This window comes from Camelus bactrianus, chromosome 10 (assembly GCF_048773025.1).
Source record: "Camelus bactrianus isolate YW-2024 breed Bactrian camel chromosome 10, ASM4877302v1, whole genome shotgun sequence".
Classification (NCBI taxonomy): Eukaryota; Metazoa; Chordata; class Mammalia; order Artiodactyla; family Camelidae; genus Camelus; species Camelus bactrianus.
This window is the reverse complement of record NC_133548.1, coordinates 6,579,799-6,602,800: the sequence shown is the minus strand read 5'-3', so window position 1 is coordinate 6,602,800 and position 23,002 is coordinate 6,579,799. Positions and strand designations below refer to the sequence as shown.

At 50.3% G+C, this 23,002-nt stretch overlaps 1 protein-coding gene across 4 annotated transcripts; it reads left to right on the top strand.

Annotated features, from left to right (window-relative positions):
- Positions 1 to 6,533: 6,533 nt before the first annotated feature.
- On the top strand, positions 6,534 to 22,922 carry SCYL1 (SCY1 like pseudokinase 1). Of its 4 annotated transcripts, XM_074371751.1 has the most exons (21): positions 6,534 to 6,622; positions 8,608 to 8,744; positions 9,054 to 11,412; positions 11,762 to 11,902; positions 12,117 to 12,239; positions 12,320 to 12,546; positions 12,968 to 13,058; positions 13,135 to 13,290; positions 15,702 to 15,860; positions 16,704 to 16,811; positions 17,574 to 17,687; positions 19,457 to 19,612; positions 20,147 to 20,335; positions 20,457 to 20,532; positions 20,807 to 20,971; positions 21,198 to 21,340; positions 21,615 to 21,641; positions 22,010 to 22,081; positions 22,179 to 22,391; positions 22,485 to 22,539; positions 22,658 to 22,922. In XM_074371751.1, exons 3-21 carry the CDS (start codon positions 11,302 to 11,304, stop codon positions 22,780 to 22,782), a joined length of 2,451 nt encoding a protein of 816 aa, XP_074227852.1. In that variant the 5' UTR covers positions 6,534 to 6,622; positions 8,608 to 8,744; positions 9,054 to 11,301; the 3' UTR covers positions 22,783 to 22,922. The 4 variants fall into 4 exon arrangements, with proteins under 4 accessions (XP_074227852.1, XP_074227853.1, XP_074227851.1 ...); XM_074371752.1 differs by lacking the exons at positions 6,534 to 6,622; positions 8,608 to 8,744; positions 20,147 to 20,335 and having other exon boundaries at positions 11,222 to 11,412; XM_074371750.1 differs by lacking the exons at positions 6,534 to 6,622; positions 8,608 to 8,744; positions 21,615 to 21,641 and having other exon boundaries at positions 11,222 to 11,412; positions 22,013 to 22,081.
- The last annotated feature ends 80 nt before the right edge of the window (positions 22,923 to 23,002 follow it).

Below are 23,002 nucleotides of genomic sequence, written 5' to 3'. Positions count from 1 at the left end.
GCAAGAGAGGCTGGGGGCCCGGCGGCTGGGGAGGGGCAGCAGAGGTGGCGGTGCCATGTAGTTGGAGCCCAAAGCACCTGCCTTCATGTGATGGGAGAGGAAGTGCTGGGGTGACCCTGGTTTTAGGTCTGGAAGGGTGGAGCTGCCGTTTGCCATTGCGTGAGGCTGAGCCAGTTTATAGGGCACCCAAAGCTCAGTTTGAGGAGACTGGGCTGGGCTCTGGGGAGGGTCTCCACTGTGATGGGGGAGGCAGATGGTGTTTAAAGCCCCAGACTGTCCCATGCTACATCCACTTGTTCCTTCATTCACTCGTAACAATAAGCTACATACCACCAGTAGTCACCGAGCTGGGACTTGAACCCAGGCAGGCTGGCACACAGTCGACTCACATTCTCAACTCACATTCAACAGCCAACTGTGGCTGGGTCCAGTGACAGAGCAAGTGGATGTCTATGGGCCTGTACTCAGGGAGTCCATGACATCAACCTCGACATGCGCTCACAAATGCTGGCTGCATTGGCCATTGAGGTCAGGCCAAGGGCCTCAGGGGCTGGAAGGAGGGTAGGCTTCCTGAGGAGGAGGCATCTGAGTTGGACCTTGACAAAATGTTGGGACTCACTCGTGTGAGGACACTAGGAAAGTCACCCCAAGGAAGGGGCACAGTGTGAGTCAAGGCAGGAGGCTGGAAGTTCTGTCTGTTTATGGAGCACACCGTTGATTCCAGATGGTCTCTGTCCCAAATCTCCTCCACATCGCCCTTGACCCAACCCTCCCCTCTGCTCCCCACCCGACTCTCTTTTCCTGAGCCTCCTCCACTTTCACTTTCTCTTGATTCTTCTTCTCCTCTCCTTTCAAGGCTTTGAAACTTTCACATTATTTCTGATCTTTTGAAGTCACCCTTACACTTGTAAGCGGAGCACTCCTTTTTCACACTGACCCACTGGTGCCCCAGGTTCTCAGCGAACTCTGTTCCTTCCTTCTGGACTCAAGGTCCTTCTTAAGGTACTTCTGGAAGTTCTTTCAGCAAGGATTTCTGAGTGGTAAACACTCAGAGCCTTTGTGTGAAATGTCTGGATTTAGCTCTCTGCTTTCATGGAGTTGAGCTGGGTGTGGCATTTTAGGCAGCCCTCACTTCCCCTCGCCACCTGAAGATGTTTGGATTCAGTTGTTGCTTTTCAGAAAGTGCCTTCTGTCCCACAAACTGCCCCCTCAGCCCCAAGCCCTCACAAGCTGCTTCTGCCTCTTCTGAACCATTTCAGGAGACTCCAGGTGGAAACCTCCAAGGATGAAGCTCTTGGCACCCTCATTCTCACAGCTCCTGGGGCTCAGTCCTCAGAGCTGCCCCGTGACGTCCCCCACATAAATGTACCCTGCCTCTCTGTGCCATGTGGTCCTGCAGGCCTCTTCCTCCTCCCTGACTCTGGCCTCTCCCTCTCCCTCTCCTGCTTCCTGCCTCAGGTCCCCTCCTCCTCCTGACCCTCCACCACTTCTACACTGCCCCAGCCTCTCACTGCCCACGCCTGGTGTCTCTGTCCTGGTCCAGCCACCAGCTCCCAGCCCTGGGCACCCACAGCACTCCTGAGCGCTCTCTACAGGATGCTTTTATTCCTTCTAGTCCGTTCTCAGCCTGCTGCCTGATGGAGGTTTCTAATGTGCAGATCTGATCCCGCCACACCACCTTGCTGGTCCATTTTCTTCCAAATGGTCACCCTCCATGACCTGACTGAAGCTGTCCATAATCTTCCTGTGCCTACTTCCCGGCTCCGTCTTCCCCATCTCTAACCAAGGGCTCCTTCCAAGTTTCACCACAGGAATCAACTGGGAAAGAATTTTATCTATAAACAAATGTCATCAGGTAAGCCAACAGCAGATAAATTGGCATTGTCACACACCACACATTGCTGTGGATAAACGTGACTCCTTTGGGCTGGGTGAAATGTGAATAATGTGTGCTTTGAGGAGATTCCATTGTATTTTGGATTTCTTCCCTAAACTGGGAGGCATGGGTTTTTTTGGCTTATTTTTGTTTTTTAATTCATCTCCACTGTATGTTTGCATATAATTCGTATCTTTTAAGAGTACAGGTTGATGAACTCTGATGAATGTGTAACCATCACCACAGTCAAGATATTTCAGAACTCAATTCTATTCTGTGTCTCTGTCATTCTTATGCTAGTACCATGCTGCCTGATTACTATTGCTTTGGTAATTGGGAAGTGAGTCCTCCAACTTTGTTCTTTTTCAAGATCATTTTAGCTACTCTGATTTCCTTGCAACTCCATATGAATTTTAAAATCAACTTGCTAATTTCCACGAAGAAGCCAGGTGGAATTATGATGGGGATTGTGATGAATCTGTAGATCAGTTTGGGGAAGTATTACCATCTTGATAATATTAAGTTTTTGATCCATGAATGTAGGATGTTTTCCCATTGACTTAGATCTATTTTAATGTCTTTCAATAATGTTTTTTTTTATAGTTTTCAGAGTATAAAATTTGCACTTCTTTAGTCAAATTTATTCCTAAATATTGTATTATTTTGATGCTATTGTAAATGGAATTGTTTTCTTAATTTCATTTTCAGATTGTCGACTGCTAATGTATAGGACTTTTTTTTATACTGATCTTGTATCCTGCAACCTTGCTGAACTCCTTTATTAATTTTAATAGCTTTCTCATGAGTTCCTTGGATTTTCTATATAAAGGATCATGTCATCTGCAAATATAGTTTTAATTCTTCCTTCCCAGTCCATAGGCTTCTTATTTCTTCTTGTCTAATTGCCCTAGCTAGAACCTAGAATCCAGTACAATGTTGAATGGAGGTGGTGAGGTGGATATCCTTGTCTTGTTCCTGACCTTAGGAGAAAAGAATCCAGTCTTTCACCATTACATACGATGTTAGCTGTGAGTTTTTCATAGATGTCTTATCATGTTAAGGAAGTTCCATTTTATTCCTACTTTGTCGAATGTTTTTAATCATGAAATAGTGTTGGATTTCGTCAAATGCTTTTTCTACATCTGTTGAGATGATCGTATTTTTTTGTTTTTTACTCCATTAATATGGTGGATTACAGTAATTGATTATCAGGTGTTAAATCAACCTTGCAGTCTTAGGATAAATCCCACTTGATCATGGTATATAATTCTTTTTATATGTTCTTGATTCAGTTTACTGGTTTGGGGATTTTTGTGTCCATATTCATAAGAGGTATTGGTCTGTAGTTTTCTTGTGATGTCTTTGTCTTGTTTGGGTATAAGGTAATAGTGGCTTGTTAGAATGAGTAGGAAAGTGTTTTCTCTTCTATTTTTCAAAAGTGCTTGAGAAGAATTGATATTAATTCTTTTTTTAAATTCTTGGTAGAAGTCACCAAGTGAAGTCATCTGGGCCTGAACTTTTCCTTATGTGTAGTATTTTTTTTTTAAATTACAATTCAGTCTCTTTACTTGTTACATCTCTATTCACATTGTCTATTTCTTCTTGAGTCAATTTTGGGAATTTGTATCTTTTTAGGAATTTGTCCATTTCGTCTAGGTTATCTAGTTTAGTAGCATACAATTACTTATAGTATTCCTTTATAATCCTTTTTATCTCTGTAAGGTCATTAGGAAAGTTCCTTCTTTCACTTCTGATTCTAGTAATTTGAGTCCTCTCTTTTTTTCCCCTGATCAACCTAGCTAAAGTTTTGTCAAATTTACTGGTATTTTCAAAGAATCAGATTTTGGTTTCATTGATTTTTCACCATTGTTTTTCTTTTTTATTTAATTAATTTCCACTCCTTTTTTTTAAAACAAATAATTGACTTTTTTCTTGTTTTATTGAGAAGTAGACAATTTTTTTAGTTTCAGGTATACAACATAACGATTCAATATTTGTATATATAGCAAAATGATCACCATGATAGTCCAGTTAACACCCATCACCAATCAAAAAATGTTTTTCTTGCGATGAGAACTTTCACGATCCACTCTCTTAGCTACTCTTGAATATGCAATACAGCATTATAAACTATAGTCACCATGCTATTCATTACCTCCCCATGACTTATTCATTTTATAACTGGAAATTTGCACCTTTTGACCCCCTTTTAACCATTTTGCCCACCACCTAATATCCATTGTTATCTTTATTATTCCCTTCCTTCCACTTGCTGTGGGCTTAATTTTCTCTTCTTTTTCTAATGTTTTAAGGTAGAAGTTTAGGTTAATGATTTGAGATGTTTCTTCTTTTTATTTTATTTATTTATTTATTTGTTGGGGATGTAATTAGGTTTATTTATTTATTTATAATGGAGGTTCTGGGGATCAAACCCAGGACCTCATGCACGCCAGACATGCACTATACCACTGAGCTATACTCTCCTGTCTTCTTCTTTTTTAATATAGGCATTTATAACAATAAATTTCACTCTCGGCACTGCTTTGGCTGCATCCCATAAATTTGGTATGTTGTGTCTTAATTTTCATTCATCCCCAAATATTTTCTAGTTTCCCTTTTGATTCTTCTTTGACCTTGAAATTGGTTATTTAGGAGTTTGTTGTTTTTAATTTCCATATATTAAAGTTTCCCAAATTTCTTTCTGTAATTGATTTCTAATTTCACTCAGTTGTGTTCAGAGAACAGACTTTGTATTATTTACATACTTTAAAATTTACTGAGGCTTATTTTTTGGCCTAGTGTATGGTTTACCCTGAACACTATTCCATGTATATTTAAGAAAAATGTATATTCTGTTGTATTGTGTCTCTTTATTATTTTTTATTCTAAAATTATTTATTTATTGAAGTACAGTTGATTTTCAATACTTGTGTACAGCAAAGTGATTCAGTTATGTGTGTATATATATTCTTTTCAAATATAGGTTATTACATGGTATTGAATATATTTCCTTGTGCTATAAGTAGGTCCTTGTTGTTTACCTATTTTATGTATAGTACTGTGTATCAGTTAATCTCAGATTCCTAATTTATCCCTCCCTGGCCCTTTCTCTTTTGGTATGTATTGTGTCTCTTTAATTTCAAGGACTCTTCTGATCTTATTTGGGCCCACCAGGAAAATTTAGGATAATCCAATTTAAGGTCAGCTGATTAGGAAACTTAATTCCATCTACAACTTTAATTCCCCCTTGATTAAGTAATATACTCACAGGTTTTGGGAATTAGGATATGAACATTTTTAGGAGGTCATTATTTTGCCTGCCACAACAGGCCAGAACCATCAATAGCTTCTTTTTTAGGCATTATATTTGCTAAACAAATGGGCATAAAAACAATACAAAATCCACAGAACCATTTTTTTGAAAGATAATAGTAATGAAGGCAAACATTTGCAGACATTTAAATGTTTTCTTTGACTATCAATGTTTAGATTAGGACAAAACACAATTCAAATACTTTCTAATATTGAATTTGTATAACTGCCACATAAGATCCACCATTTTTTTTTAAATATATTTTTATTGAAGTACAGTCAGTTTACAAGGTTGTGATACCCACCATTGTTTAGTATTAGCTTTTCTGTTTTATGATTTAAATCTCATAAAATAAGTAGAAAGAACACAACTGACAGGTTTTATCCTGTGGTAAATCATCAAGAGACAAAACATGGACCATAAGCAAGTAGCTCCTGGGACCCTTCAGTGCGTTGAACAAGAAATACTTTCCCCCAAAGTCTTTGGATCCCTGTTTGCTAAACTTAAAGTTTCTATTTTATTGGAGGGAAAGATACCACCACTGGCAAAAGACAGTTGGAGGGAGGAAATTTCCAAAACATCCATCCATACATACATAATGTATTTGTATTATATATATATATATATACGTATGTTCTTATAATGAAAAAATACATAATATACATAATACATTTATATTATATGTATTATTGTAATAAAAATATAATGAAGTTATATGCACATGTGTAAGTTTATACATACACCTATATATAGAGTTTCCTGCTTACAAAAGGAATTCACACTTATTGTGAATGAAAACTTCAGACATTATGTCACAGAAATAAATATTATGTTGAACTGTATGAATTTGCCAATATTTCATTATTTTTCACCTATAAACACAGAAATTTCATACTGTTCAACCTACTAATATGACAAGGAGGACTCCCTGTAATCCCCCTGTCCTGGAGGAAACCACTGGCATTCCGTACCTATTCCTTCATGCTGGAGAGTATTTCTGTGGATATTTATAGTTAGTGGAGTTATTACCACAATGATGTAAGATGGATAATTTTGCAACTTGTTTCTAAACGCTTTTTAGAGCAAAGAAAATCCTAGCACTAGTTGTGCTGCCTCCACTTTCTGAGTCCTCACTTGTAAAAGTGAAACTATTGTTTCCAGGCCAGTTATTAATTTATTGACCCTCAGCTCCAAATTCATCACGTTTGCCTCCTCTGTGAATACGGATCTAGGCGCTTTAAATGTCTTTCCTTTGCCAGATGACACAATGTCAGGCCTTGCCAGTAGAGGGCGCTGACAGACATTTCTTGAGGATGAGGTTTTGCTTCCGGGTGTGGATGCGCTCCTTTTCGCTGGCTTCCGCATCAGGGATCGGCTTCTCCAGCTCAGCACCCTGGAGGCAGTGCTTCCAGCCTCAGGTTCCTGCAGTGCAGGTGGGCAGCAGCCCTCACCTCCACCGTGGGGGGAGAGGAACGCCTTAGCGAGACGCTTCCCCATGAATGGCTTTCCCCAGCACTCTAGGGGGTGGCTTTCCAGCAAGTTCTGTGGGGCTTGCTACACTTCAGCAACTTCTCTGCTATCTAATAAGCCCCAGCCGCGCCCTCTCCAGTCAGGTCTGCATCTCAGACCTGTGGCAGCAGGCCTGCTCCAGCTCAGCCCTAGGGCTGGGGGCTGCTCCTTACAGTTGCTATTCCAGTATGCTTTAGAGTTCCTTTACTTCTTACTAATCAATTGTTTGTTACTCCAACCCTCTGTTATAGTTAATAATTCTTTATATTAGACTCTCTCTGTTGAAGTCACTCTGGTTTCTCTCGGACTGACACAGATCTCCCATATTGCTATGAAGATGAGCTCCTGCAGGGAGGGTGCTTAGCTCTCCTATGATACAGAACTGTCTTTATTTTTTAAACATCTTTATTGTGGTATGGTTCCTGTAAGACTACACACATTTCAAATGTACAATTTGATGAATTTTGACAGATGTATACACCAATGAAACAACTGCCACAATCAAGATAGCTAGCATTTTCATCACCCTCCAAGAGGTGCAGATTTTGAATTCCCAATTTATCCCTTCCCATCACCTTTCCCCCCCGGTAACCATAAGTTGGTTCTCTACGTCTGTGAGTCTGTTTCTGTTTTATAGATAAGTTCATTTGTGTCTTTTTTTTTTTAAGTTTCCACATATGAGTGATATCATATGGCATTTTTCTTCCTCTTTCTGGCTTACTTCACTTAGAATGACAATCTCCCGTTCCATCCATGTTGCTGCAAATGGCATGATTTTATTCTTTTTTATGGCTGAGTAGTATTCCATTGTGCATATAGACCACATCTTCTTTATCCAGTCATCAGTTGAAGGACATTTGGGTTGTTTCCATGTCTTGGCTATTGTAAATAGTGGTGCTATGAACATTGGGGTGCATGTGTCTTTCTGAACTATTATTTTTCTCTGGGTATATGCCCAGGAGTGGGATTGCTGGATCATACGGTAAGTCTATTTTTAGTTTTTTAAGGAACCTCCATACTGTCCTCCATAGTGGCTGCACCAATTTACATTCCCACCAACAGTGTAGGAGGGTTCCTTTTTCTCCACACCCTCTCCAGCATTTATTGTTTGTAGACTTTTTAGTGATGACCATTCTGACTGGTGTGAGGTGATACCTGACTGCAGTTTTGATTTACATTTCTCTAACAATTAGTGATGTTGAGCATCTTTTCATGTTCTTGTTGGACATCTGTCTGTCTTCTTTGGAGAGATGTCTATTTAGGTCTTCTGCCCATTTTTTGATTAGGTTGCTTGTTTTTGTTTTTGTTTTTGTTTTGAGGAGAGCTGTCATTTATTGAGCACCTGCTGTGTGATATGCACTGAAGCAGTTACATATATCAACTCACCAGTCCTCACAACATGCCTATCATATTAGCTTCCTTTGGCTGCTGTAACAAATTACCACAAGCTTAGTGGCTTAAAACCACACACACGTATTATCTTACAGTTCTGGATGTCAAAAGTCTAAAATGAAGGTGTCAGCAGGGCTGTGTCCTTCTGAAGGCTCCAGGGGAGAATCTGTTTCCTCATCTTTTTCAGCTTCTAGAAGCCTCCTGCATTCCTTGGCTCATGACCTCTTCTTCACATTACTCTACCTTTTGCTCCCATTGTCACATCTCCTGCAGTTTACTGTGATCCTCCTGCCTCCCTCTTATAAAGACCTTTGTAACTATATCAGCCCCTCCCGGATAATCCAGGATAATCTCCCCATCTCAAAATTCTTAACTTATCACAAGAGTAAAGTTCCTTTAACTGTGTAAGGGAATATATTCACAGGTTCTAGGGATAAGGATGTGGGTATCTTTGAGCAGATGATATTCAGCCAACCACAACTATGAAATAGATTCTATTATTCCACTCACTTTACAGGTGAGAAAACTGAAGCACAAAGACGGTGTCACTGAGACATGAACCCTCTCCCTTGTCAGAGGCACTAGGTCTGAGGGGTTTGCTTTCCACCTCGGTGGATTGTTTCCATCTCCCGTGTCATCTTTTGAAGATCTCTGGTTAGTAAATCACTTCCATCATCGAGCCTTTCCAATCACCTCCTCTTTATTTTGCATCCATGCCACAAGTGTCGTTCACAACTTCTTTTTTAAGGCTTTCCATTTCCCTTCCCAGTGTGCTATTTATATGGGGCCAAATACTTCCACTAACCATGATGGCAAACACTTATATAGTTACTTTCATAGTATTTGTTTTACAGATGAGGAAAAGGGGTGAAGTGACTCGCCCAAGATCCCTCAGAAATGGGGTTCAAACTGAGACATCTGCCTCCAGGTTCTCCTGCTTGAAATCCTATTGTATCTCCTCAGGAACAACTGTCCTCCTGATGCACCGGCGGACCTCCTGATGTGCTGCCTGCCCCAGGGTCATGGCGGGGCTAACAGGGCTGCTTGCACTCGTCCTGGCTGGTGAGGGAAGCAGCCAGCAGCACAGTGCTCAGGCCCTGCCACTTCTTACTGTGTGAGCCTTCAGAGCCTCGGTTTCCTTATCTGTAAGATGGGAACAAACTTGGCCCCCTCATAGGGCAGTGATGAGGAACTGGTATTATCTCCATTTTGTAGTTGATGAAATGGAGGCCCACAACGTGAGGACAGGACAGGAGCAAGGTGAGAACTTGGGAAAAGGATGCTGTTCCTTTCCTAGGATGCTAGCCTCTCTGCACTGAGTTCCCCTGGAGAAGCAGGATTGGTTAGAGAATCTGGGAGGCAGATCCCTTTTCTTCGTAACTGTGTTTTCTGGTGTCCTCTGCCCAGTCTGTTCTACCTCCTCGCTGTTCTTCTGTGCACTGGGACTCCCAGGTCTCTCCCCAGCCCTGTGGCCCTGCCCTTCCTGCACGTTTCCTCTCCAGGCAAGGCCCCATTCACTGCACAAGCCTAACATTTAGTAGGTGCTAACAGAATGTGCCACTACCTAAACACCACCACATGAACCCTGTGTTCTTAGACCCTCCCTGCCAACCGTGACCTTCACCCCAAAGCATCACCCCACCTCAGCCTGCCCCTCTCCATCATTCCACACTCACACACAGCTCAGGCTGTGGCTCACCCTTCAGTGGGGTAAAGTTCCAGACTCTGTAATCTGGCATTCAACACCTTTGCTTGCTCCCTTCCAGTGAAAAGATGCTCCCCGCTTGGCAACATTGCCAGTTCCATATTCACAATGTTGTCGTCATCTTCCTACAGAAGCCACACAGGAGGACCTCTAGTTATTATTTTTGTTCTGCCTCGAGCAGACAACACTCTCTTTGAGCCTCCCTCTGAATGTCCTGTACAGGTACTTGCACAAGAAAAGGGAGAACAAATCACTGCCGAGCAGCTGTCCTGAGTCACGTGAGGCACAAGGCGTCATTCACCCCAATTTATAGATAGGAAAACTGAGGGTCCCAAGTAAGGTGATCTCCCACAGCCAGTGAAGGGGGCTGAGCCAGAGGGGGATTGAGCCAGGATTCAAACCCAGCTCTGCTGACTTTGGCATCCCTGCCCTTGAATCTGCTCCCAAAGGCATCCCAATCAGACATTTCATAATCAGTCCCAGAATCTCATCTGTGCTCCATCAGGTGTGGCTGATAGACTGTCCCCAACCCTGGATCTCCTGACAGCTTACCTGCAGAGGAACCTTTGCCAGCCCAGCCCCTCTGGCAAAGCTCTGGACACTGGGCTCTGTCCAGCTAAGGGGCTGGGTCTCCACGAGTGTGAATGACATTTGAGCTGCTCACACCACTATGCCACTGACTGCCCCTATCTGCGCAGGCACTGGGGGGCCTGGCGGAGATGCTGGCCCTGTAGGTCAGAGAGCCAAATCAGCTGGGCCCAGGAGAGCAGGGGCTCCTTGTGTTCCCCTGGCTTCTTTTGGACTTCTTTCCTAGGGTCCATAACCTTCCTAGGGTCACTGCCTTTTCCCTCCTCAGGTCCCCTCCCCCGTCCCAGGGTTCCTAGACCTCCCCAGGACCTTTGCTGCACTCTCTGCCTCCTACCCATGCTCCTTCTAGGGGGCTCTGCTTCCTTGTGCCTAACCCCTGGTCACTCTGTCCTTCCACCAACAAAATGCCTCACTGGATCATGGAGGTGCCCACTGGCTAGTGAGAGAGTCTGGCTTGGGGATAATCGCCCTCCCTAAGTCTCTTCCTTACTCCTCACTGAACACTGCACCCCTTTATGTCTGTCTGTCTGTAGACTTTCTCTTCCATCTGTCCCCCCATCTCTCCTCCTCCTTGCCCTGGTTTCCCTATCTCTGTCCCTTCTCAAGCTCTCATCCTTACATAACGCTCGGAGGTGGACTCTATTACCACCCACATTTTAGATATAAAGACCCAGAGGCTTGGAGATTTTGGGTGGCCTGCCAAGGCGGCACAGCTGGGAACTGGCTGCGCTCAGCCGGCGCGCGCTAGGCCCAGCAGCCGAGTGTGGCTCTCCGCGCCGCCCGCCGCCCTCGGCCCCTTGCTCCCTGCTCCGCCCACCAACCCAGGCCCCGCCCCCAGCACGGCCCGGCCCCGCCCCGGCTCGGGCGGCCGGAGGACCCGGAGCTGAGGCGCCCGAACCCGCGGCGGCGGCGGGGACAATGTGGTTCTTTGCCCGGGACCCGGTCCGAGATTTCCCGTTCGAGCTCAGCCCGGAACCTCCCGAGGGCGGCCCGCCCGGGCCCTGGGTCCTGCACCGCGGCCGCAAGAAGGTGAGCGCGGCCCCGCTCTGCAGGCCGCGGCCGACCTCGGTCTCGCCTAGTTAGCGCCGCGGGCCCAGCCGCGTCGCGCCCGGCCTGACGTGGCTGCGGAGCCTTTAGAGCAACGGACCACGGGAGGGGGACGGGCAGTGCCGACGTGGCGGGCGGAAGGACCGAGGGACCGACAGGCCTTTCCGACCGGGGTTACGTGGTCCCACTCAGTCCCCAAGAGCTGACCTGGGGAGAGCCCTGGCCGGCGCGGCCCTTCCTTTCTGCACTTAACAGCTCTGGGGACCATCTTGGAGGTGGAGTGGTCAGCCTGGGGCCCAGCCCACATCCCTGAGGCCTCTGCCCTCCTCAGGCCACAGGCAGCCCGGTGTCCATCTTCGTATATGACGTGAAGCCTGGCGCGGAAGAGCAGACCCAGGTGGCCAAAGCTGCCTTCAAGCGCCTCAAAACTCTCCGGCACCCCAACATTCTGGCCTACATCGATGGGCTGGAGGTACCTACCTGCTGCTCAGTCAGCCCCATCTCTGCCCCTCACTTTCTCCCTGCCTCCCACGCCTGTCTTCTGTCTTCCTGTCCCTGTTTCCAGCCCTTCTGCCTCAGTACCCCCAGATTTGATTTCCCCTTCTCCACTTCTCTCCCCATCATGTCTCTCATCTCCCATTCCTCTCTCTCCATCCTACCCTGATACCCCGTGTCCCTTTCTTCAGACAGACAAATGCCTCCATGTAGTGACAGAGGCTGTGACCCCGCTGGGAATATACCTCAAAGCGAGAGCGGAGGCTGGTGGCCTGAAGGAGCTGGAGCTCTCCTGGGGGCTGCACCAAATTGTGGTGAGGTGGGGGGCAGTGGTGATGAGAGCAGAGGTGGGGGGCTGCAGGTACTGGGTTGTGATGGCTCCTTCTGCCCCCAGAAAGCCCTCAGCTTCCTGGTCAACGACTGCAGCCTCATCCACAACAATGTCTGCATGGCTGCTGTGTTCGTGGACCGTGCTGGCGAGTGGAAGCTTGGGGGCCTGGACTACATGTATTCAGCCCAGGGCAATGGTGGGGGACCTCCCCGCAAGGGGGTCCCTGAGCTTGAGCAGTACGATCCCCCGGAGTTGGCTGATGGCAGTGGCAGAGCGGTCAGAGAGAAGTGGTGGGTGACAAGATGCCCCAACCTGCCCTATTCTGGAAGCCCCTGCAGTTCCAGGACCCCTAGATTAGCTTGCACTCCCCTGTCTTCTGCTGCCCAGCTGGGGAGGGAACCAGGGTCCTCAGGGTGGTGCCCACTTCTTGCTCCCAGGATCCTCAGGGAGGTAGGGGCAGGACTCTGGGGTTAAGTGGTTCTGAATTGGAAAGTTGTGTGACCTGGGGGTGGATGTCCTTGCTTCCCTGAGCCTCAGTTTCCTTATCTGTCAAATGGAGCTGATGAAACACGCTTCTTGGGGCTGGTGGGAGGATCAGCTGAGGGACACAGCCCAGGGTTTGCCGTGCAGTGAATGTTTGGTGCCCAGGGTAGGTTAGAGGCCTATGCTGGCAGGTGGCAGGGCCTTGAGCAGCTCTGGTCACTGCCTCAGGTCAGCTGACATGTGGCGCTTGGGCTGCCTCATCTGGGAAGTCTTCAATGGACCCCTACCTCGGGCTGCTGCCCTGCGAAACCCTGGGAAGGTAAGTGTCCAGCCCATCTCTAGCCCCTACTCCTCCAGCCAGCCAGCGTTGCCCTGACCCTATGCTTCTCCCACAGATCCCCAAATCACTGGTGCCCCATTACTGCGAGCTGGTTGGAGCCAACCCCAAGCTGCGTCCCAACCCAGCCCGCTTCCTGCAGAACTGCCGGGCGCCTGGTGGTTTCATGAACAACCGCTTCGTGGAGACCAACCTCTTCCTGGAAGAGATTCAGGTGACCCCCCTGCCCCACCCTGGGCTTTGACCCTACATTCCTCACCCCTTCCCCCCTCCCTACTTTGTAGGTTCCCTGATAATTAGACCCTTGGAGACAAGCGTGTGGAGCTAGGTTCTCTGGGTTCAGACCCAGGCTCCAACTGTTATTTATGTGTGACTTCCCTTGGCTGAAGCTCAGTCCTAATAATAGTACCTACTTCAAAGGAGCACAGTGAGGATTCAGTGAGTTTGAAGTGCATAGTATAGTGTCTGGCACGTAGTAGGTGCTCAGTGACTGCTCCTGGCACTCTGTCAACTGCACACATGCATTCTGGCCGCGTCCCTGAGATTGGGCTGTGGTGTGGGTAGCGAGGTGAGAAGGGAGAGTCAGACCCAGATCCCTGCCCTCAAGGATCCAGCAGGGGGAAATGCACCAGTTCCCCTCAGGGACTCTCGTTGGGGCAAAAGGGCCAGAAAACACATAAATGAGGAAATGTGTGCTCCCTGAGATGGGGATAAGTGCCAGGAAGGAAAATATAGAGACTAGAGAACTTAGAGAAGGGCTGTCTCAAGGGTGATGTTTGAGCTGAGACCTGAAGGGTGCGAAGGTGGGAGTCATGGGGATTGTAAGTGGGGAAGAAGATTCCAGGCAGAGGGAACAGCGTATGGAAAGATGGTGGATGGTGAGGAGGGAGCCCTCGGCTTGATCTCTTTGAACCTCCGTTTCCATATCTGCTTAATGGGATAACTATAGTATCTGCTGACCCATAGGGTTTTTGCAGGGAGTGAAGGTGGGGGGCTGTGCCCTGGACACCTGCTCTGACCTAGCTTTGTGTGGGGCACACAGGTGACTGAGAATCTGGAATGGGGGAGTGTGACAGACACTTCCAGAGACCTCAATGGTTTGTGGAGTCTTGACTCAGATAGGGGCTGGGGGGTCCTTCAGAGGATGGGGAGCCTGAGCTGCATCTTGAAGGAGAAAGTGCTGGAAACACTGAGCCCTGCTGCCTCCTGGGCAGTGTAGGGGCAGCATGAACTCTGTTACATGGAGTTCTCACATGGCTGGCTCTGCCTGGCTTCCCTTCTCCTTAAAATGTGCCCCATAGGCAATAGGCTGTTTCTGGCCAGTCCTGAGGAGAATATGGGAGGGCAGTGCCCAGAGGCCCCTCTTCCCATCATTGGATCTAGCGGAGCGATGGAGAGAGCCTCACTGTGACTGTCTCAGTGTGTGACCTTGGACATGATTTGGCCTCTCTCTGGGCCTTTTTCCCCCTGAACCCTGTCATCAGAGCACCAGGCCTGCCTCCCATGCTAGACTGAGCTGCTGGAGGGCCAGCCAGGTCCTCCACAACCCCAGTTAGAGGTCACCGCTTCTGGCCAGGCAGCAGCTACGACTCTGAGGGCAAACGGAGTGCACCAGGAACTTTGGAAGCATACAGGACGGGGTTATAATCCTGCCTGGCCACTCTTGGCTGGTAACCTTGAGCCTCAGCTTCCTCATCTGTAAATGGGGAAATGACAGTACTTCTTCACAGGGTGCAGCACAGCTGAGGTGCCACACCACTGTGTCACACCCTTCCTTGACTGCTGCTTAGCTGTGTGACTTTGGACAAGTTCCTTGCCCTCTCTGTGCTTCAGCTTCCTTGTTGGATTAAATGGATTTTGCTGGCACTTACCTCATACAGTTGTAGGGAGGATTATTTTGCCTGTGTAATCCTGCCTGACACAAGTCTGTACTCAGGAAATGGGCAGTTGTGGGTATTATAGCCTCAGGGAGGTTAGGAGGACTGAAGGAGACCACTGAGCCAACAGCCTGGCCATTTGGACACAGTGCAAGGATGAGGTCTAGGGGTGAATTGTACTTCATTCCTGCCTTCCCATAGCCTGCCAGGAACCCCACCCAGCGTGGAGTCACAAGTGTGCACAACCCAGCCAGGGTCAGGGTGACAGAGTAAGCCCTTCACCCCTCTAAGCCTGTTTCCTCATCTGTGTGATGGGGTTAATGGCACTCACATGCATGTTTTCCAGAGGAGTAGAGGCCCCGCTGATAAAGGGTTTGATCCCCCTAGTGGCTGCTGTCATAGCAACAGTTCAGGTGGCAGTGATGGGAAGTACAGTCACTAACGAAATGAGCACCTGCAGTGTGCCAGGCACTGTGCCAGGCAGCTTTCGTGTGCATTTTCTGGTTGAATCCCCAGAATGGTTCTATGAGGCAGTATAGTTAGTCCTCATTTTACAGGTGGAGGAACTTGCTGAAGGTCACATGGCTAGTAAATGGGAGAGTTGGGATTTGAACCCAGCCAGTATGACTCCAGAGCCCACAAACTTCAGTTTTCCTTTGGGCTGGAGGTGAGCCCCTGTCCTTGCCTGTGGCTGTAGGGACCGTGACCAGGCTGATTTCCTCCCTGCATCCTGTGCTCTCTCCCCCAGATCAAAGAGCCAGCTGAGAAGCAAAAGTTCTTCCAAGAGCTGAGCAAGAGCCTAGACTCATTCCCTGAGGATTTCTGCCGGCACAAGGTGCTGCCCCAGCTACTGACTGCCTTCGAGTTTGGCAACGCGGGGGCTGTTGTCCTCACGCCCCTCTTCAAGGTAAGTGGGTCCTGGAGCCACAGAAACTGTAGGGCCCAGAGACTGGCTGGGTAGGTCTGAAGGGCAGAAGAGAAGGCCATGGGTGGGGCCAGCCCTCCGGGGCATCCTGGGAAGGGCAGCCTTGTTAGGCAGACCCAAGCCCACGTGAGGAAGAGCTTTGACATCCAGCCCTTCAGCAAGCCAGGGCCACCTGACCCACTTTCAGGGAAGCAGTGGGGAATTCTTGACCTTGGGAAGGGGAACCCTGTGCCTCCAAAATTCTTGCTTCACAGCCTACAGCCCTTCCTGTATTTCCTCAATACAGCCTTCCTGGTCTGACTTGGGCACTCTGGCCCCCAGGGCCCAGGAGTGACCCACTTTCCTTTCTGCCTCCTGAGTGGCACTCAGCTCTCTTGGCTTTAGGGGCTGGATCCTCTTCCCTTTTCTCAGACCCAGCCTGCCATTACCTGGGCACCTGCCATACCCGGCTCGGCCCACCCTGGGAAAACCCGTTCCCCAAAGGAACTTGGCATGGGGGAAGTGGGGAAGACAGCAAGTAAATCCTATGTAGCTGGGAACCCCTAGAAATTATAGGCAGAGTTCTGTGCGCATGTGGCGTCTAGGTGCCTGATTATAAGGAGGAGTACTGAGCTTTAGTGAGCCTCCTAAGAGAGGTGTTGACCCAGAAAGGTTAAGGGCAGGGCTAACTGAGATGAGTATGGATAGAGGGGCTGCTGCGGAAATGCCTGCCCCACCCATTCCCACCCTGGGAAAGTAGCAGGGAGCCTGAGAAAGTTAACTGAGCCCACTGAAGTCATCCCACTCCTGGATGTAACTGAACCCCTCCTCCCCTCCTTCTCTCAGGTGGGTAAGTTCCTCAGCACTGAGGAGTATCAGCAGAAGATCATCCCCGTTGTTGTCAAGATGTTCTCATCAACAGACCGGGCCATGCGCATCCGCCTTCTACAGCAGGTAGGGAATGTGGCCAGACCCCGCCCCCTGCCACCCCACCCAGACCCCACCCTGGCTGCAGGGGAGGCTGCTGCTTCACCTCCAGCCCCAGGCAGGTAGCTCATGCCCCTGCCCTGGCTGCACAGGGAACCCAGAAACCCCTCCCTGTGCGGCCAGGGTGAGGGACCATTAAGGCTGTGCTCTCAGGAAGTCAAAATAATCACAGCACTCATTGGCAGCTTTGGGAATGCCCAGTCTTCCCAGGCTGCAGGGCTCAAATGCTTCCCCACACACCATCCAGTCTCCTGGCTTGGTCGCTTTAGCCATCTAGAGTGGGGATAAAGTCTCTCCCGCCAACCCCAGGGCAGCTGGAAGCATCAGACAGGATTGATGGGATCGAGGGTGGGGTTCACGTGTGAGTCAAGAAGTACCTGGTAGCTCGCAGGTATCCCATTCCTCCCCCAGCTGCCAAGCACACCAGCCCTCCTCGCAGCACTTCTCTGAGCAGTGGCTCTACCCCTTTTTATAGAAGAGGCACTGGAGGTTCTATGAGAGGGTGTGACCCTTTGGGCTGCTGAGCAGTCCCTGGCTCTTCTCAGCACCCTCTTGGCCTTTCCTCATCATTCCAGGTGGGCCTGAGGCCAGATGTGAGGTGAGGGGCTCAGGAGACTCACCTGGCTAGCCAGTGCCTGCCAGTGGAGAAACCATGCCAAGGGTGGCTCCATGGCTGTGGTGAGGGGTGGCAGGGCTGACCGTGTTCTCATGCCCCAACCCGGGTCACAGATGGAGCAGTTCATCCAATACCTTGATGAGCCAACAGTCAACACTCAGATCTTTCCCCATGTCGTACATGGCTTCTTAGACACCAACCCTGCCATCCGGGAGCAGACAGTCAAGGTGAGTGCGACGAGGCCCAGAGTGGCCACCTCTTTTTCCAGGGCTTAGAGGGGGCTCACCAGAGGACATAGAGGCCCTGGTTTTGGCCTGTGGGTCAAGCAGATTATGGGAGGGGCACTGTACTGCAGGCACTGTACTGCACTTGAGTCCAGGCTGTGGGTATAGCGAGGCAACGAGGCAGGGGGAACAGGGTGGGCATGGCCAACAGTCCTCTGTTCCACAGACACTCGCTGAGCACCTCCCTGTGCCTGGCCCGCCCTGCATCCCGTGTTCTGATGCAGTCCTGCCTTCATGGAGCTTCTTTTCAAGGAGATGGGAAGTGGGCTTGGCAGACAATAAATAGAATTAGAAAAAAATACATTACGTTAGAAAGTGATGGAGAGTGTGAAGAGTAGGGTTTGCACTTTTAAAAACAGGGAAGACATTGTTGAAGAGGTCATTTAAGGAAAAATGGTGAAAAGAGGTGAAGGATTGAGCTACATGGAGATCTGGAGGAAATGTGTTCCCTGCAGAAGGGACAGCATGTGCAAAAGTGCTGAGGCTGGCGTGTACCTGGAGTGTAGGAGTAGCAGCAGGAGATTCAGTGTGGCTGAAGGGGCATGGTTGTGGAAAGTGGAGTCTGAGAGGTGTGGTGGGGTTGGGGGCCAGGGCCTCGTAGGGCATGGCAAGGACCTGATGCATTCAATGGGAGTGAGACAGGAGCCATTGGCGGACTGAGCAGAGCACTGACCAGATCTGACTTGTTTTAAAAGGATCACACTGTGTTGCTGTGTGGAGAATTGACTCTCAGAGCAAGGGTGGAAGCTGGGACACTGTTAGGGGTTATTACAGTGGCCCAGGTGAGCGATGACAGTGGCTCAGATCCATGTGGTAGCAGCAGGTGGAGAGAACAGGCCACATTCTAAAGGTGGAGCTGACAGTATTTGCCGATGGATGGATTTGGAATCAAGGATGGCTCCGAGGTTTCTGGCCTGAGAGACTGGAAGGTTAAGTTGCCGTTTACTGAGAAGACTGGGAGGCACAGTTTTGTGGGAGGAAATTGAGCCCAGTCTTGGCCATGTCTGTTAGCCAGGTGGAGGTGTCTAGTCGGCCAGCGGTTATGCGCGTGTGAAATTTAGGGAAGAAGTCTGGGCTGGAGGTACCCATCTGGGCCCTGTCAGCTAACAAGGGCCTTTATAGCCATGAGATGGGTGAGCTTGCCTAGGCTGAGGTGTAAAAAAGAAGAGGCTTGCGGAGTAGCTCTGGGGTCTGAACAGTAAGATCTCAGCAAAAGGAGACTGAGAAGGGGCAGCCGGCGAGGTCAGAGGAGAACCAGGAGAGGGTGTGTCCTTGAAGAACAGATACTAACATTTCAAGGAGAGAGAATCTGGGGGTGTCAAAGCTGCCGAGGGGTCAGGTTTGGTGAAGATGGAGAACTGGCCATTGGATTTAGCAACATGGAGGTCACTGGTGACCTCATCCCAAGCCACCTGGTAGAGGGTCTGTGGAGGTGTTTTTGTGAAGGGTTGAGTAGAGTGCACCAAGGGAGCTGAAGGAGAGGGCTGGGAGACAGGACTGCAGACTGTAATGGAGACAGAGAAATGGGGTGCCCTTTCCTCAGCATTTTGCGTAGAGGCCAGGGCCAGATTGGGAGGTAGGTTTGGGAGGGCCTTGGCGGGTGTCCTCAGCACCCAGTACACTGGTGGCCTCCGTACCCTCCTGGGAGGCCGCTCTTATGTGTGCCCTTTGCCTGCTCCGGCCCACACTTTCCACCGGCTCCTGCCCTGCAGTCCATGCTGCTCCTGGCCCCGAAGCTAAACGAGGCCAACCTCAATGTGGAGCTGATGAAGCACTTCGCGCGGCTGCAGGCCAAGGACGAACAGGGCCCCATCCGCTGCAACACCACCGTCTGCCTGGGCAAAATTGGCTCCTACCTCAGTGCCAGCGTGAGTGTCCTGCACAAGTGCCAGGAGTTCTGTCACCATCATGGGACCACAGCCAAGTCCTCCAGGGCCAGGTCTCCTTGTGTGGGAGCTGTTATCCTCCCAGAGGCTAGGCCCTGGGTGCTCCATCCCCAGTGTCTGAGTGGAGTGAGTTGCCCCAAGTCACACAGCCCAGGCTGCTTGCCCCCAAGGCCTTGCATCCCTTCCCCTCAGTCAGGATCTGTAAATGCAGACAGCTGCAGCACCCAGACACTTAACAGGAATGAATGAATCAGGTCATCAGGGCAGGTGGGAAAGGAGGCACTGGCCCCAGCCCTAAGGCAGCTGCTACTCCAGCCCCTGTCTCTCTGAGGCAGCATGAGCCCAGTGATCTGGGAGAAGTCAAGGTCCAGAGTTTTAAGTAAACTCTCCCCATTGTTAGTGCTTAACTCACATTTTTTAGACTTTGATGGTCTCTGTTCTGGGAAGTCAGGCCTGGCAGTTCTGGGCTCCAGTACTGACCCTATACTCAGGAGTCCTCTCCCCACCCTACCCCAGACCAGACACAGGGTCCTCACTTCCGCCTTTAGCCGGGCCACTAAGGACCCGTTTGCACCATCCCGGGTTGCGGGTGTTTTGGGCTTCGCTGCCACCCACAACCTCTACTCGATGAGTGATTGCGCCCACAAGATCCTGCCTGTGCTCTGCAGCCTCACTGTGGATCCTGAGAAATCTGTGCGGGACCAGGTGAGGCACCACTGGGGCTGAGCCCTGGAGCTGGGGCTTTGGGGGATACCTGAGCCCTAGCTGGCCTGGCAGGCTCACAGGAACCTTGGAGGCCCCAGCTCTGCCCCTTGCTACCCCACAGGCCTTCAAGGCCATTCGAAGCTTCCTGTCCAAACTGGAGTCTGTGTCAGAGGACCCCACCCAGCTGGCTGAAGTGGGTGAGTGGCCCACACTCGTGTTCCCTCTTCCTCTTGCCATATTCTTGACCGTCACCTGTCATGGCTCCCTCCTACCTCACTGGAGTACGTGAGAGGTGGAAGAACCCTGGAGGACAGACTTGACACCAGTGCCCCTCCCCCCATCTCACAGTTGGGAGAACACAGGCCTGGAGGAGAGCCCACTACAGGCTGCTCTGTTTCAGTTATTGCCCTCCTATCACCCTCTCCATGGAAGCCTGAGGTGTCTGTACTTGTCTCTCCTGTCACTGCCCAGAGAAGGATGTCCATGCAGCCTCCAGCCCTGGAATGGGAGGAGCTGCAGCCAGCTGGGCAGGCTGGGCCGTTACAGGGGTCTCCTCACTCACCTCTAAGCTGATACGTGCACACCCCACGGCTGCTCCAGCAGAGACCAACGTCCCCCAGAGGCCCATGCCTGAGGGTGAGTGTCCCAGACTGGCTGTATCAGTGACTGAGAGGGCTTGGGTGTGCTGGCACCCAGGAGCTGTTAACTTCCTGGGGATGGTGATGGGGACATAGGGGACAGGGTATGGTATAGTCTCCTTGAGAGCTTCCCCTCCATACCCCCACCCCCAGCAACCTCTGCCCTGTTCTGAGACCTTTCTGGGGCCCTGTGTGTGGGAACTCAGTGAGCCTCTCCTCCCCAGGACTTCCTGCCCCAGCCCCCACCCCTGTCCCTGCCACACCCACGACTTCAGGCCACTGGGAGATACAAGAGGAGGACAAGGACACAGAAGAGGACAGCAGTGCTACTGACAGATGGGATGACGAAGACTGGGGCAGCTTGGAGGTGATTGGGACTGAGGAGGCCTCCTAGGGGGACCCCAGCTTAAAGGTTACAGGCTGCCATTCAAGAAGGTCATGTGGGCTTGGCTGGTGTCAGACCTGTCCTCATGTGCACAGTATCCCTGGCAAGCAGGTGTCATGGAGTGGCCTTTGTGGGCCAGAGCCAACAGCTGAGCCCTGACTCAACTCCAGAAATGAGAGGCTAGGCTAGAGGTGGTTGGATTAGCCCACTGACCTTCCCCCCTCCTCTGCTCCCCTCCCTCCTGCACCTGTTCTAGTGCCTGCCTGGCGATCAACAAGGAGAGGTAACCCCCGAGACTTACAACCAGACCAGTCCTCCTGGGGGTGGGCTCAGGATTGGTAGGGCTGTCCTGAAGGAAATGGGGGCAGTTACCCCATCTGGCTGACAGCAGTCTTTGGCCCCTGAGGTCACAGGCAGGGGGTGGGACTCTAGACTCATTCCCCAGCCTCATAGAGGAGTGATGACAGGCCAGGTTCAGTGTGTTTATTTTATAGATGGGAAACGGGGTCTGAGGAGCAAATGAGATGAAAGGGAAGAGCAAATGAGATGGAAGGGTGGAGCCCATGACTGGGCAAGGGCTGGGGGGCTTCCTTGCCCTCTTGGGTGGGGCATAGGGGTCTCTATGGTCATGCTCTCCTTCACACACTGCAGCAGGAGGCTGAATCTGTGTTGGCCCAGCAGAACGACTGGAGTACTGGGGGCCAAGCCAGCTGGGCTGGGCAGGTAAGCTGAGTGGGACAAGGTGTATGTATGTGGGGAGATAGGGCCTTCCCCCAACCTCCCCCCCTACTCCTTGGTACTATCTCCTTCTGTTCTGCAGACCAGCAACCCTGGCCACAAATCCCCAGAGTCAGACTGGAGCAGCTGGGAAGCTGAGGGCTCGTGGGAGCAGGGCTGGCAGGAGCCAAGCCCCCCAGAGCCTCCCCCTGAAGGCACACGGCTGGCCAGCGAGTACAACTGGGGTGGACCAGAGCCTAGTGACAAAGGCGATCCCTTTGCTGCCCTGTCAGCGCGTCGGGAGGCTGGTGCCCAGGTACATGGCACCTGTCCAGTGGGAGGGTGCAGACATGGGGTGGACCTCAACTGGGAGTAGGCCTCCACTCCAGTCCACACTTCCCTTTTTCAGCCAAAACTGGATTCGTGGGGTGATGACAACTGGGAGGGCCTGGAGACCGAGAGCCGTAAGTGCTTCCCCTGGGAGGGCTGATGGGCTACCTTCCACTGGGACAGACATGGGCTGGGAAGCTAAGACCTAGGTTGTCCTGATACTATCAGACCTCCTCCCCTTCCTGCTGCCAGGACAGGCCAAGACTGAGCTAGCCAGAAAGAAGCGCGAGGAGCGTCGGCGGGAGATGGAGGCTAAACGCGCTGAGAAAAAGGCGGCCAAGGGCCCCATGAAACTGGGAACTCGGAAGCTGGACTGAACCGCTGGTGTGGGCGCCTCCCAGCCGCGGAGAGCAGGCCCCGCAGATGTATTTATTGTACAAACCATGCGAGCCCGGCCAACCTGGCCAGGCGTATCTCACATGTACATAATCAGAGCCATAATAAATTCTATTTCACACCCCCTGTGCTGGGCTCAGTCTAGCGCCTACAAGGAGGCTGGGGTGGGCGGAGTCCTCGCCCACCACGGAAATGAACATC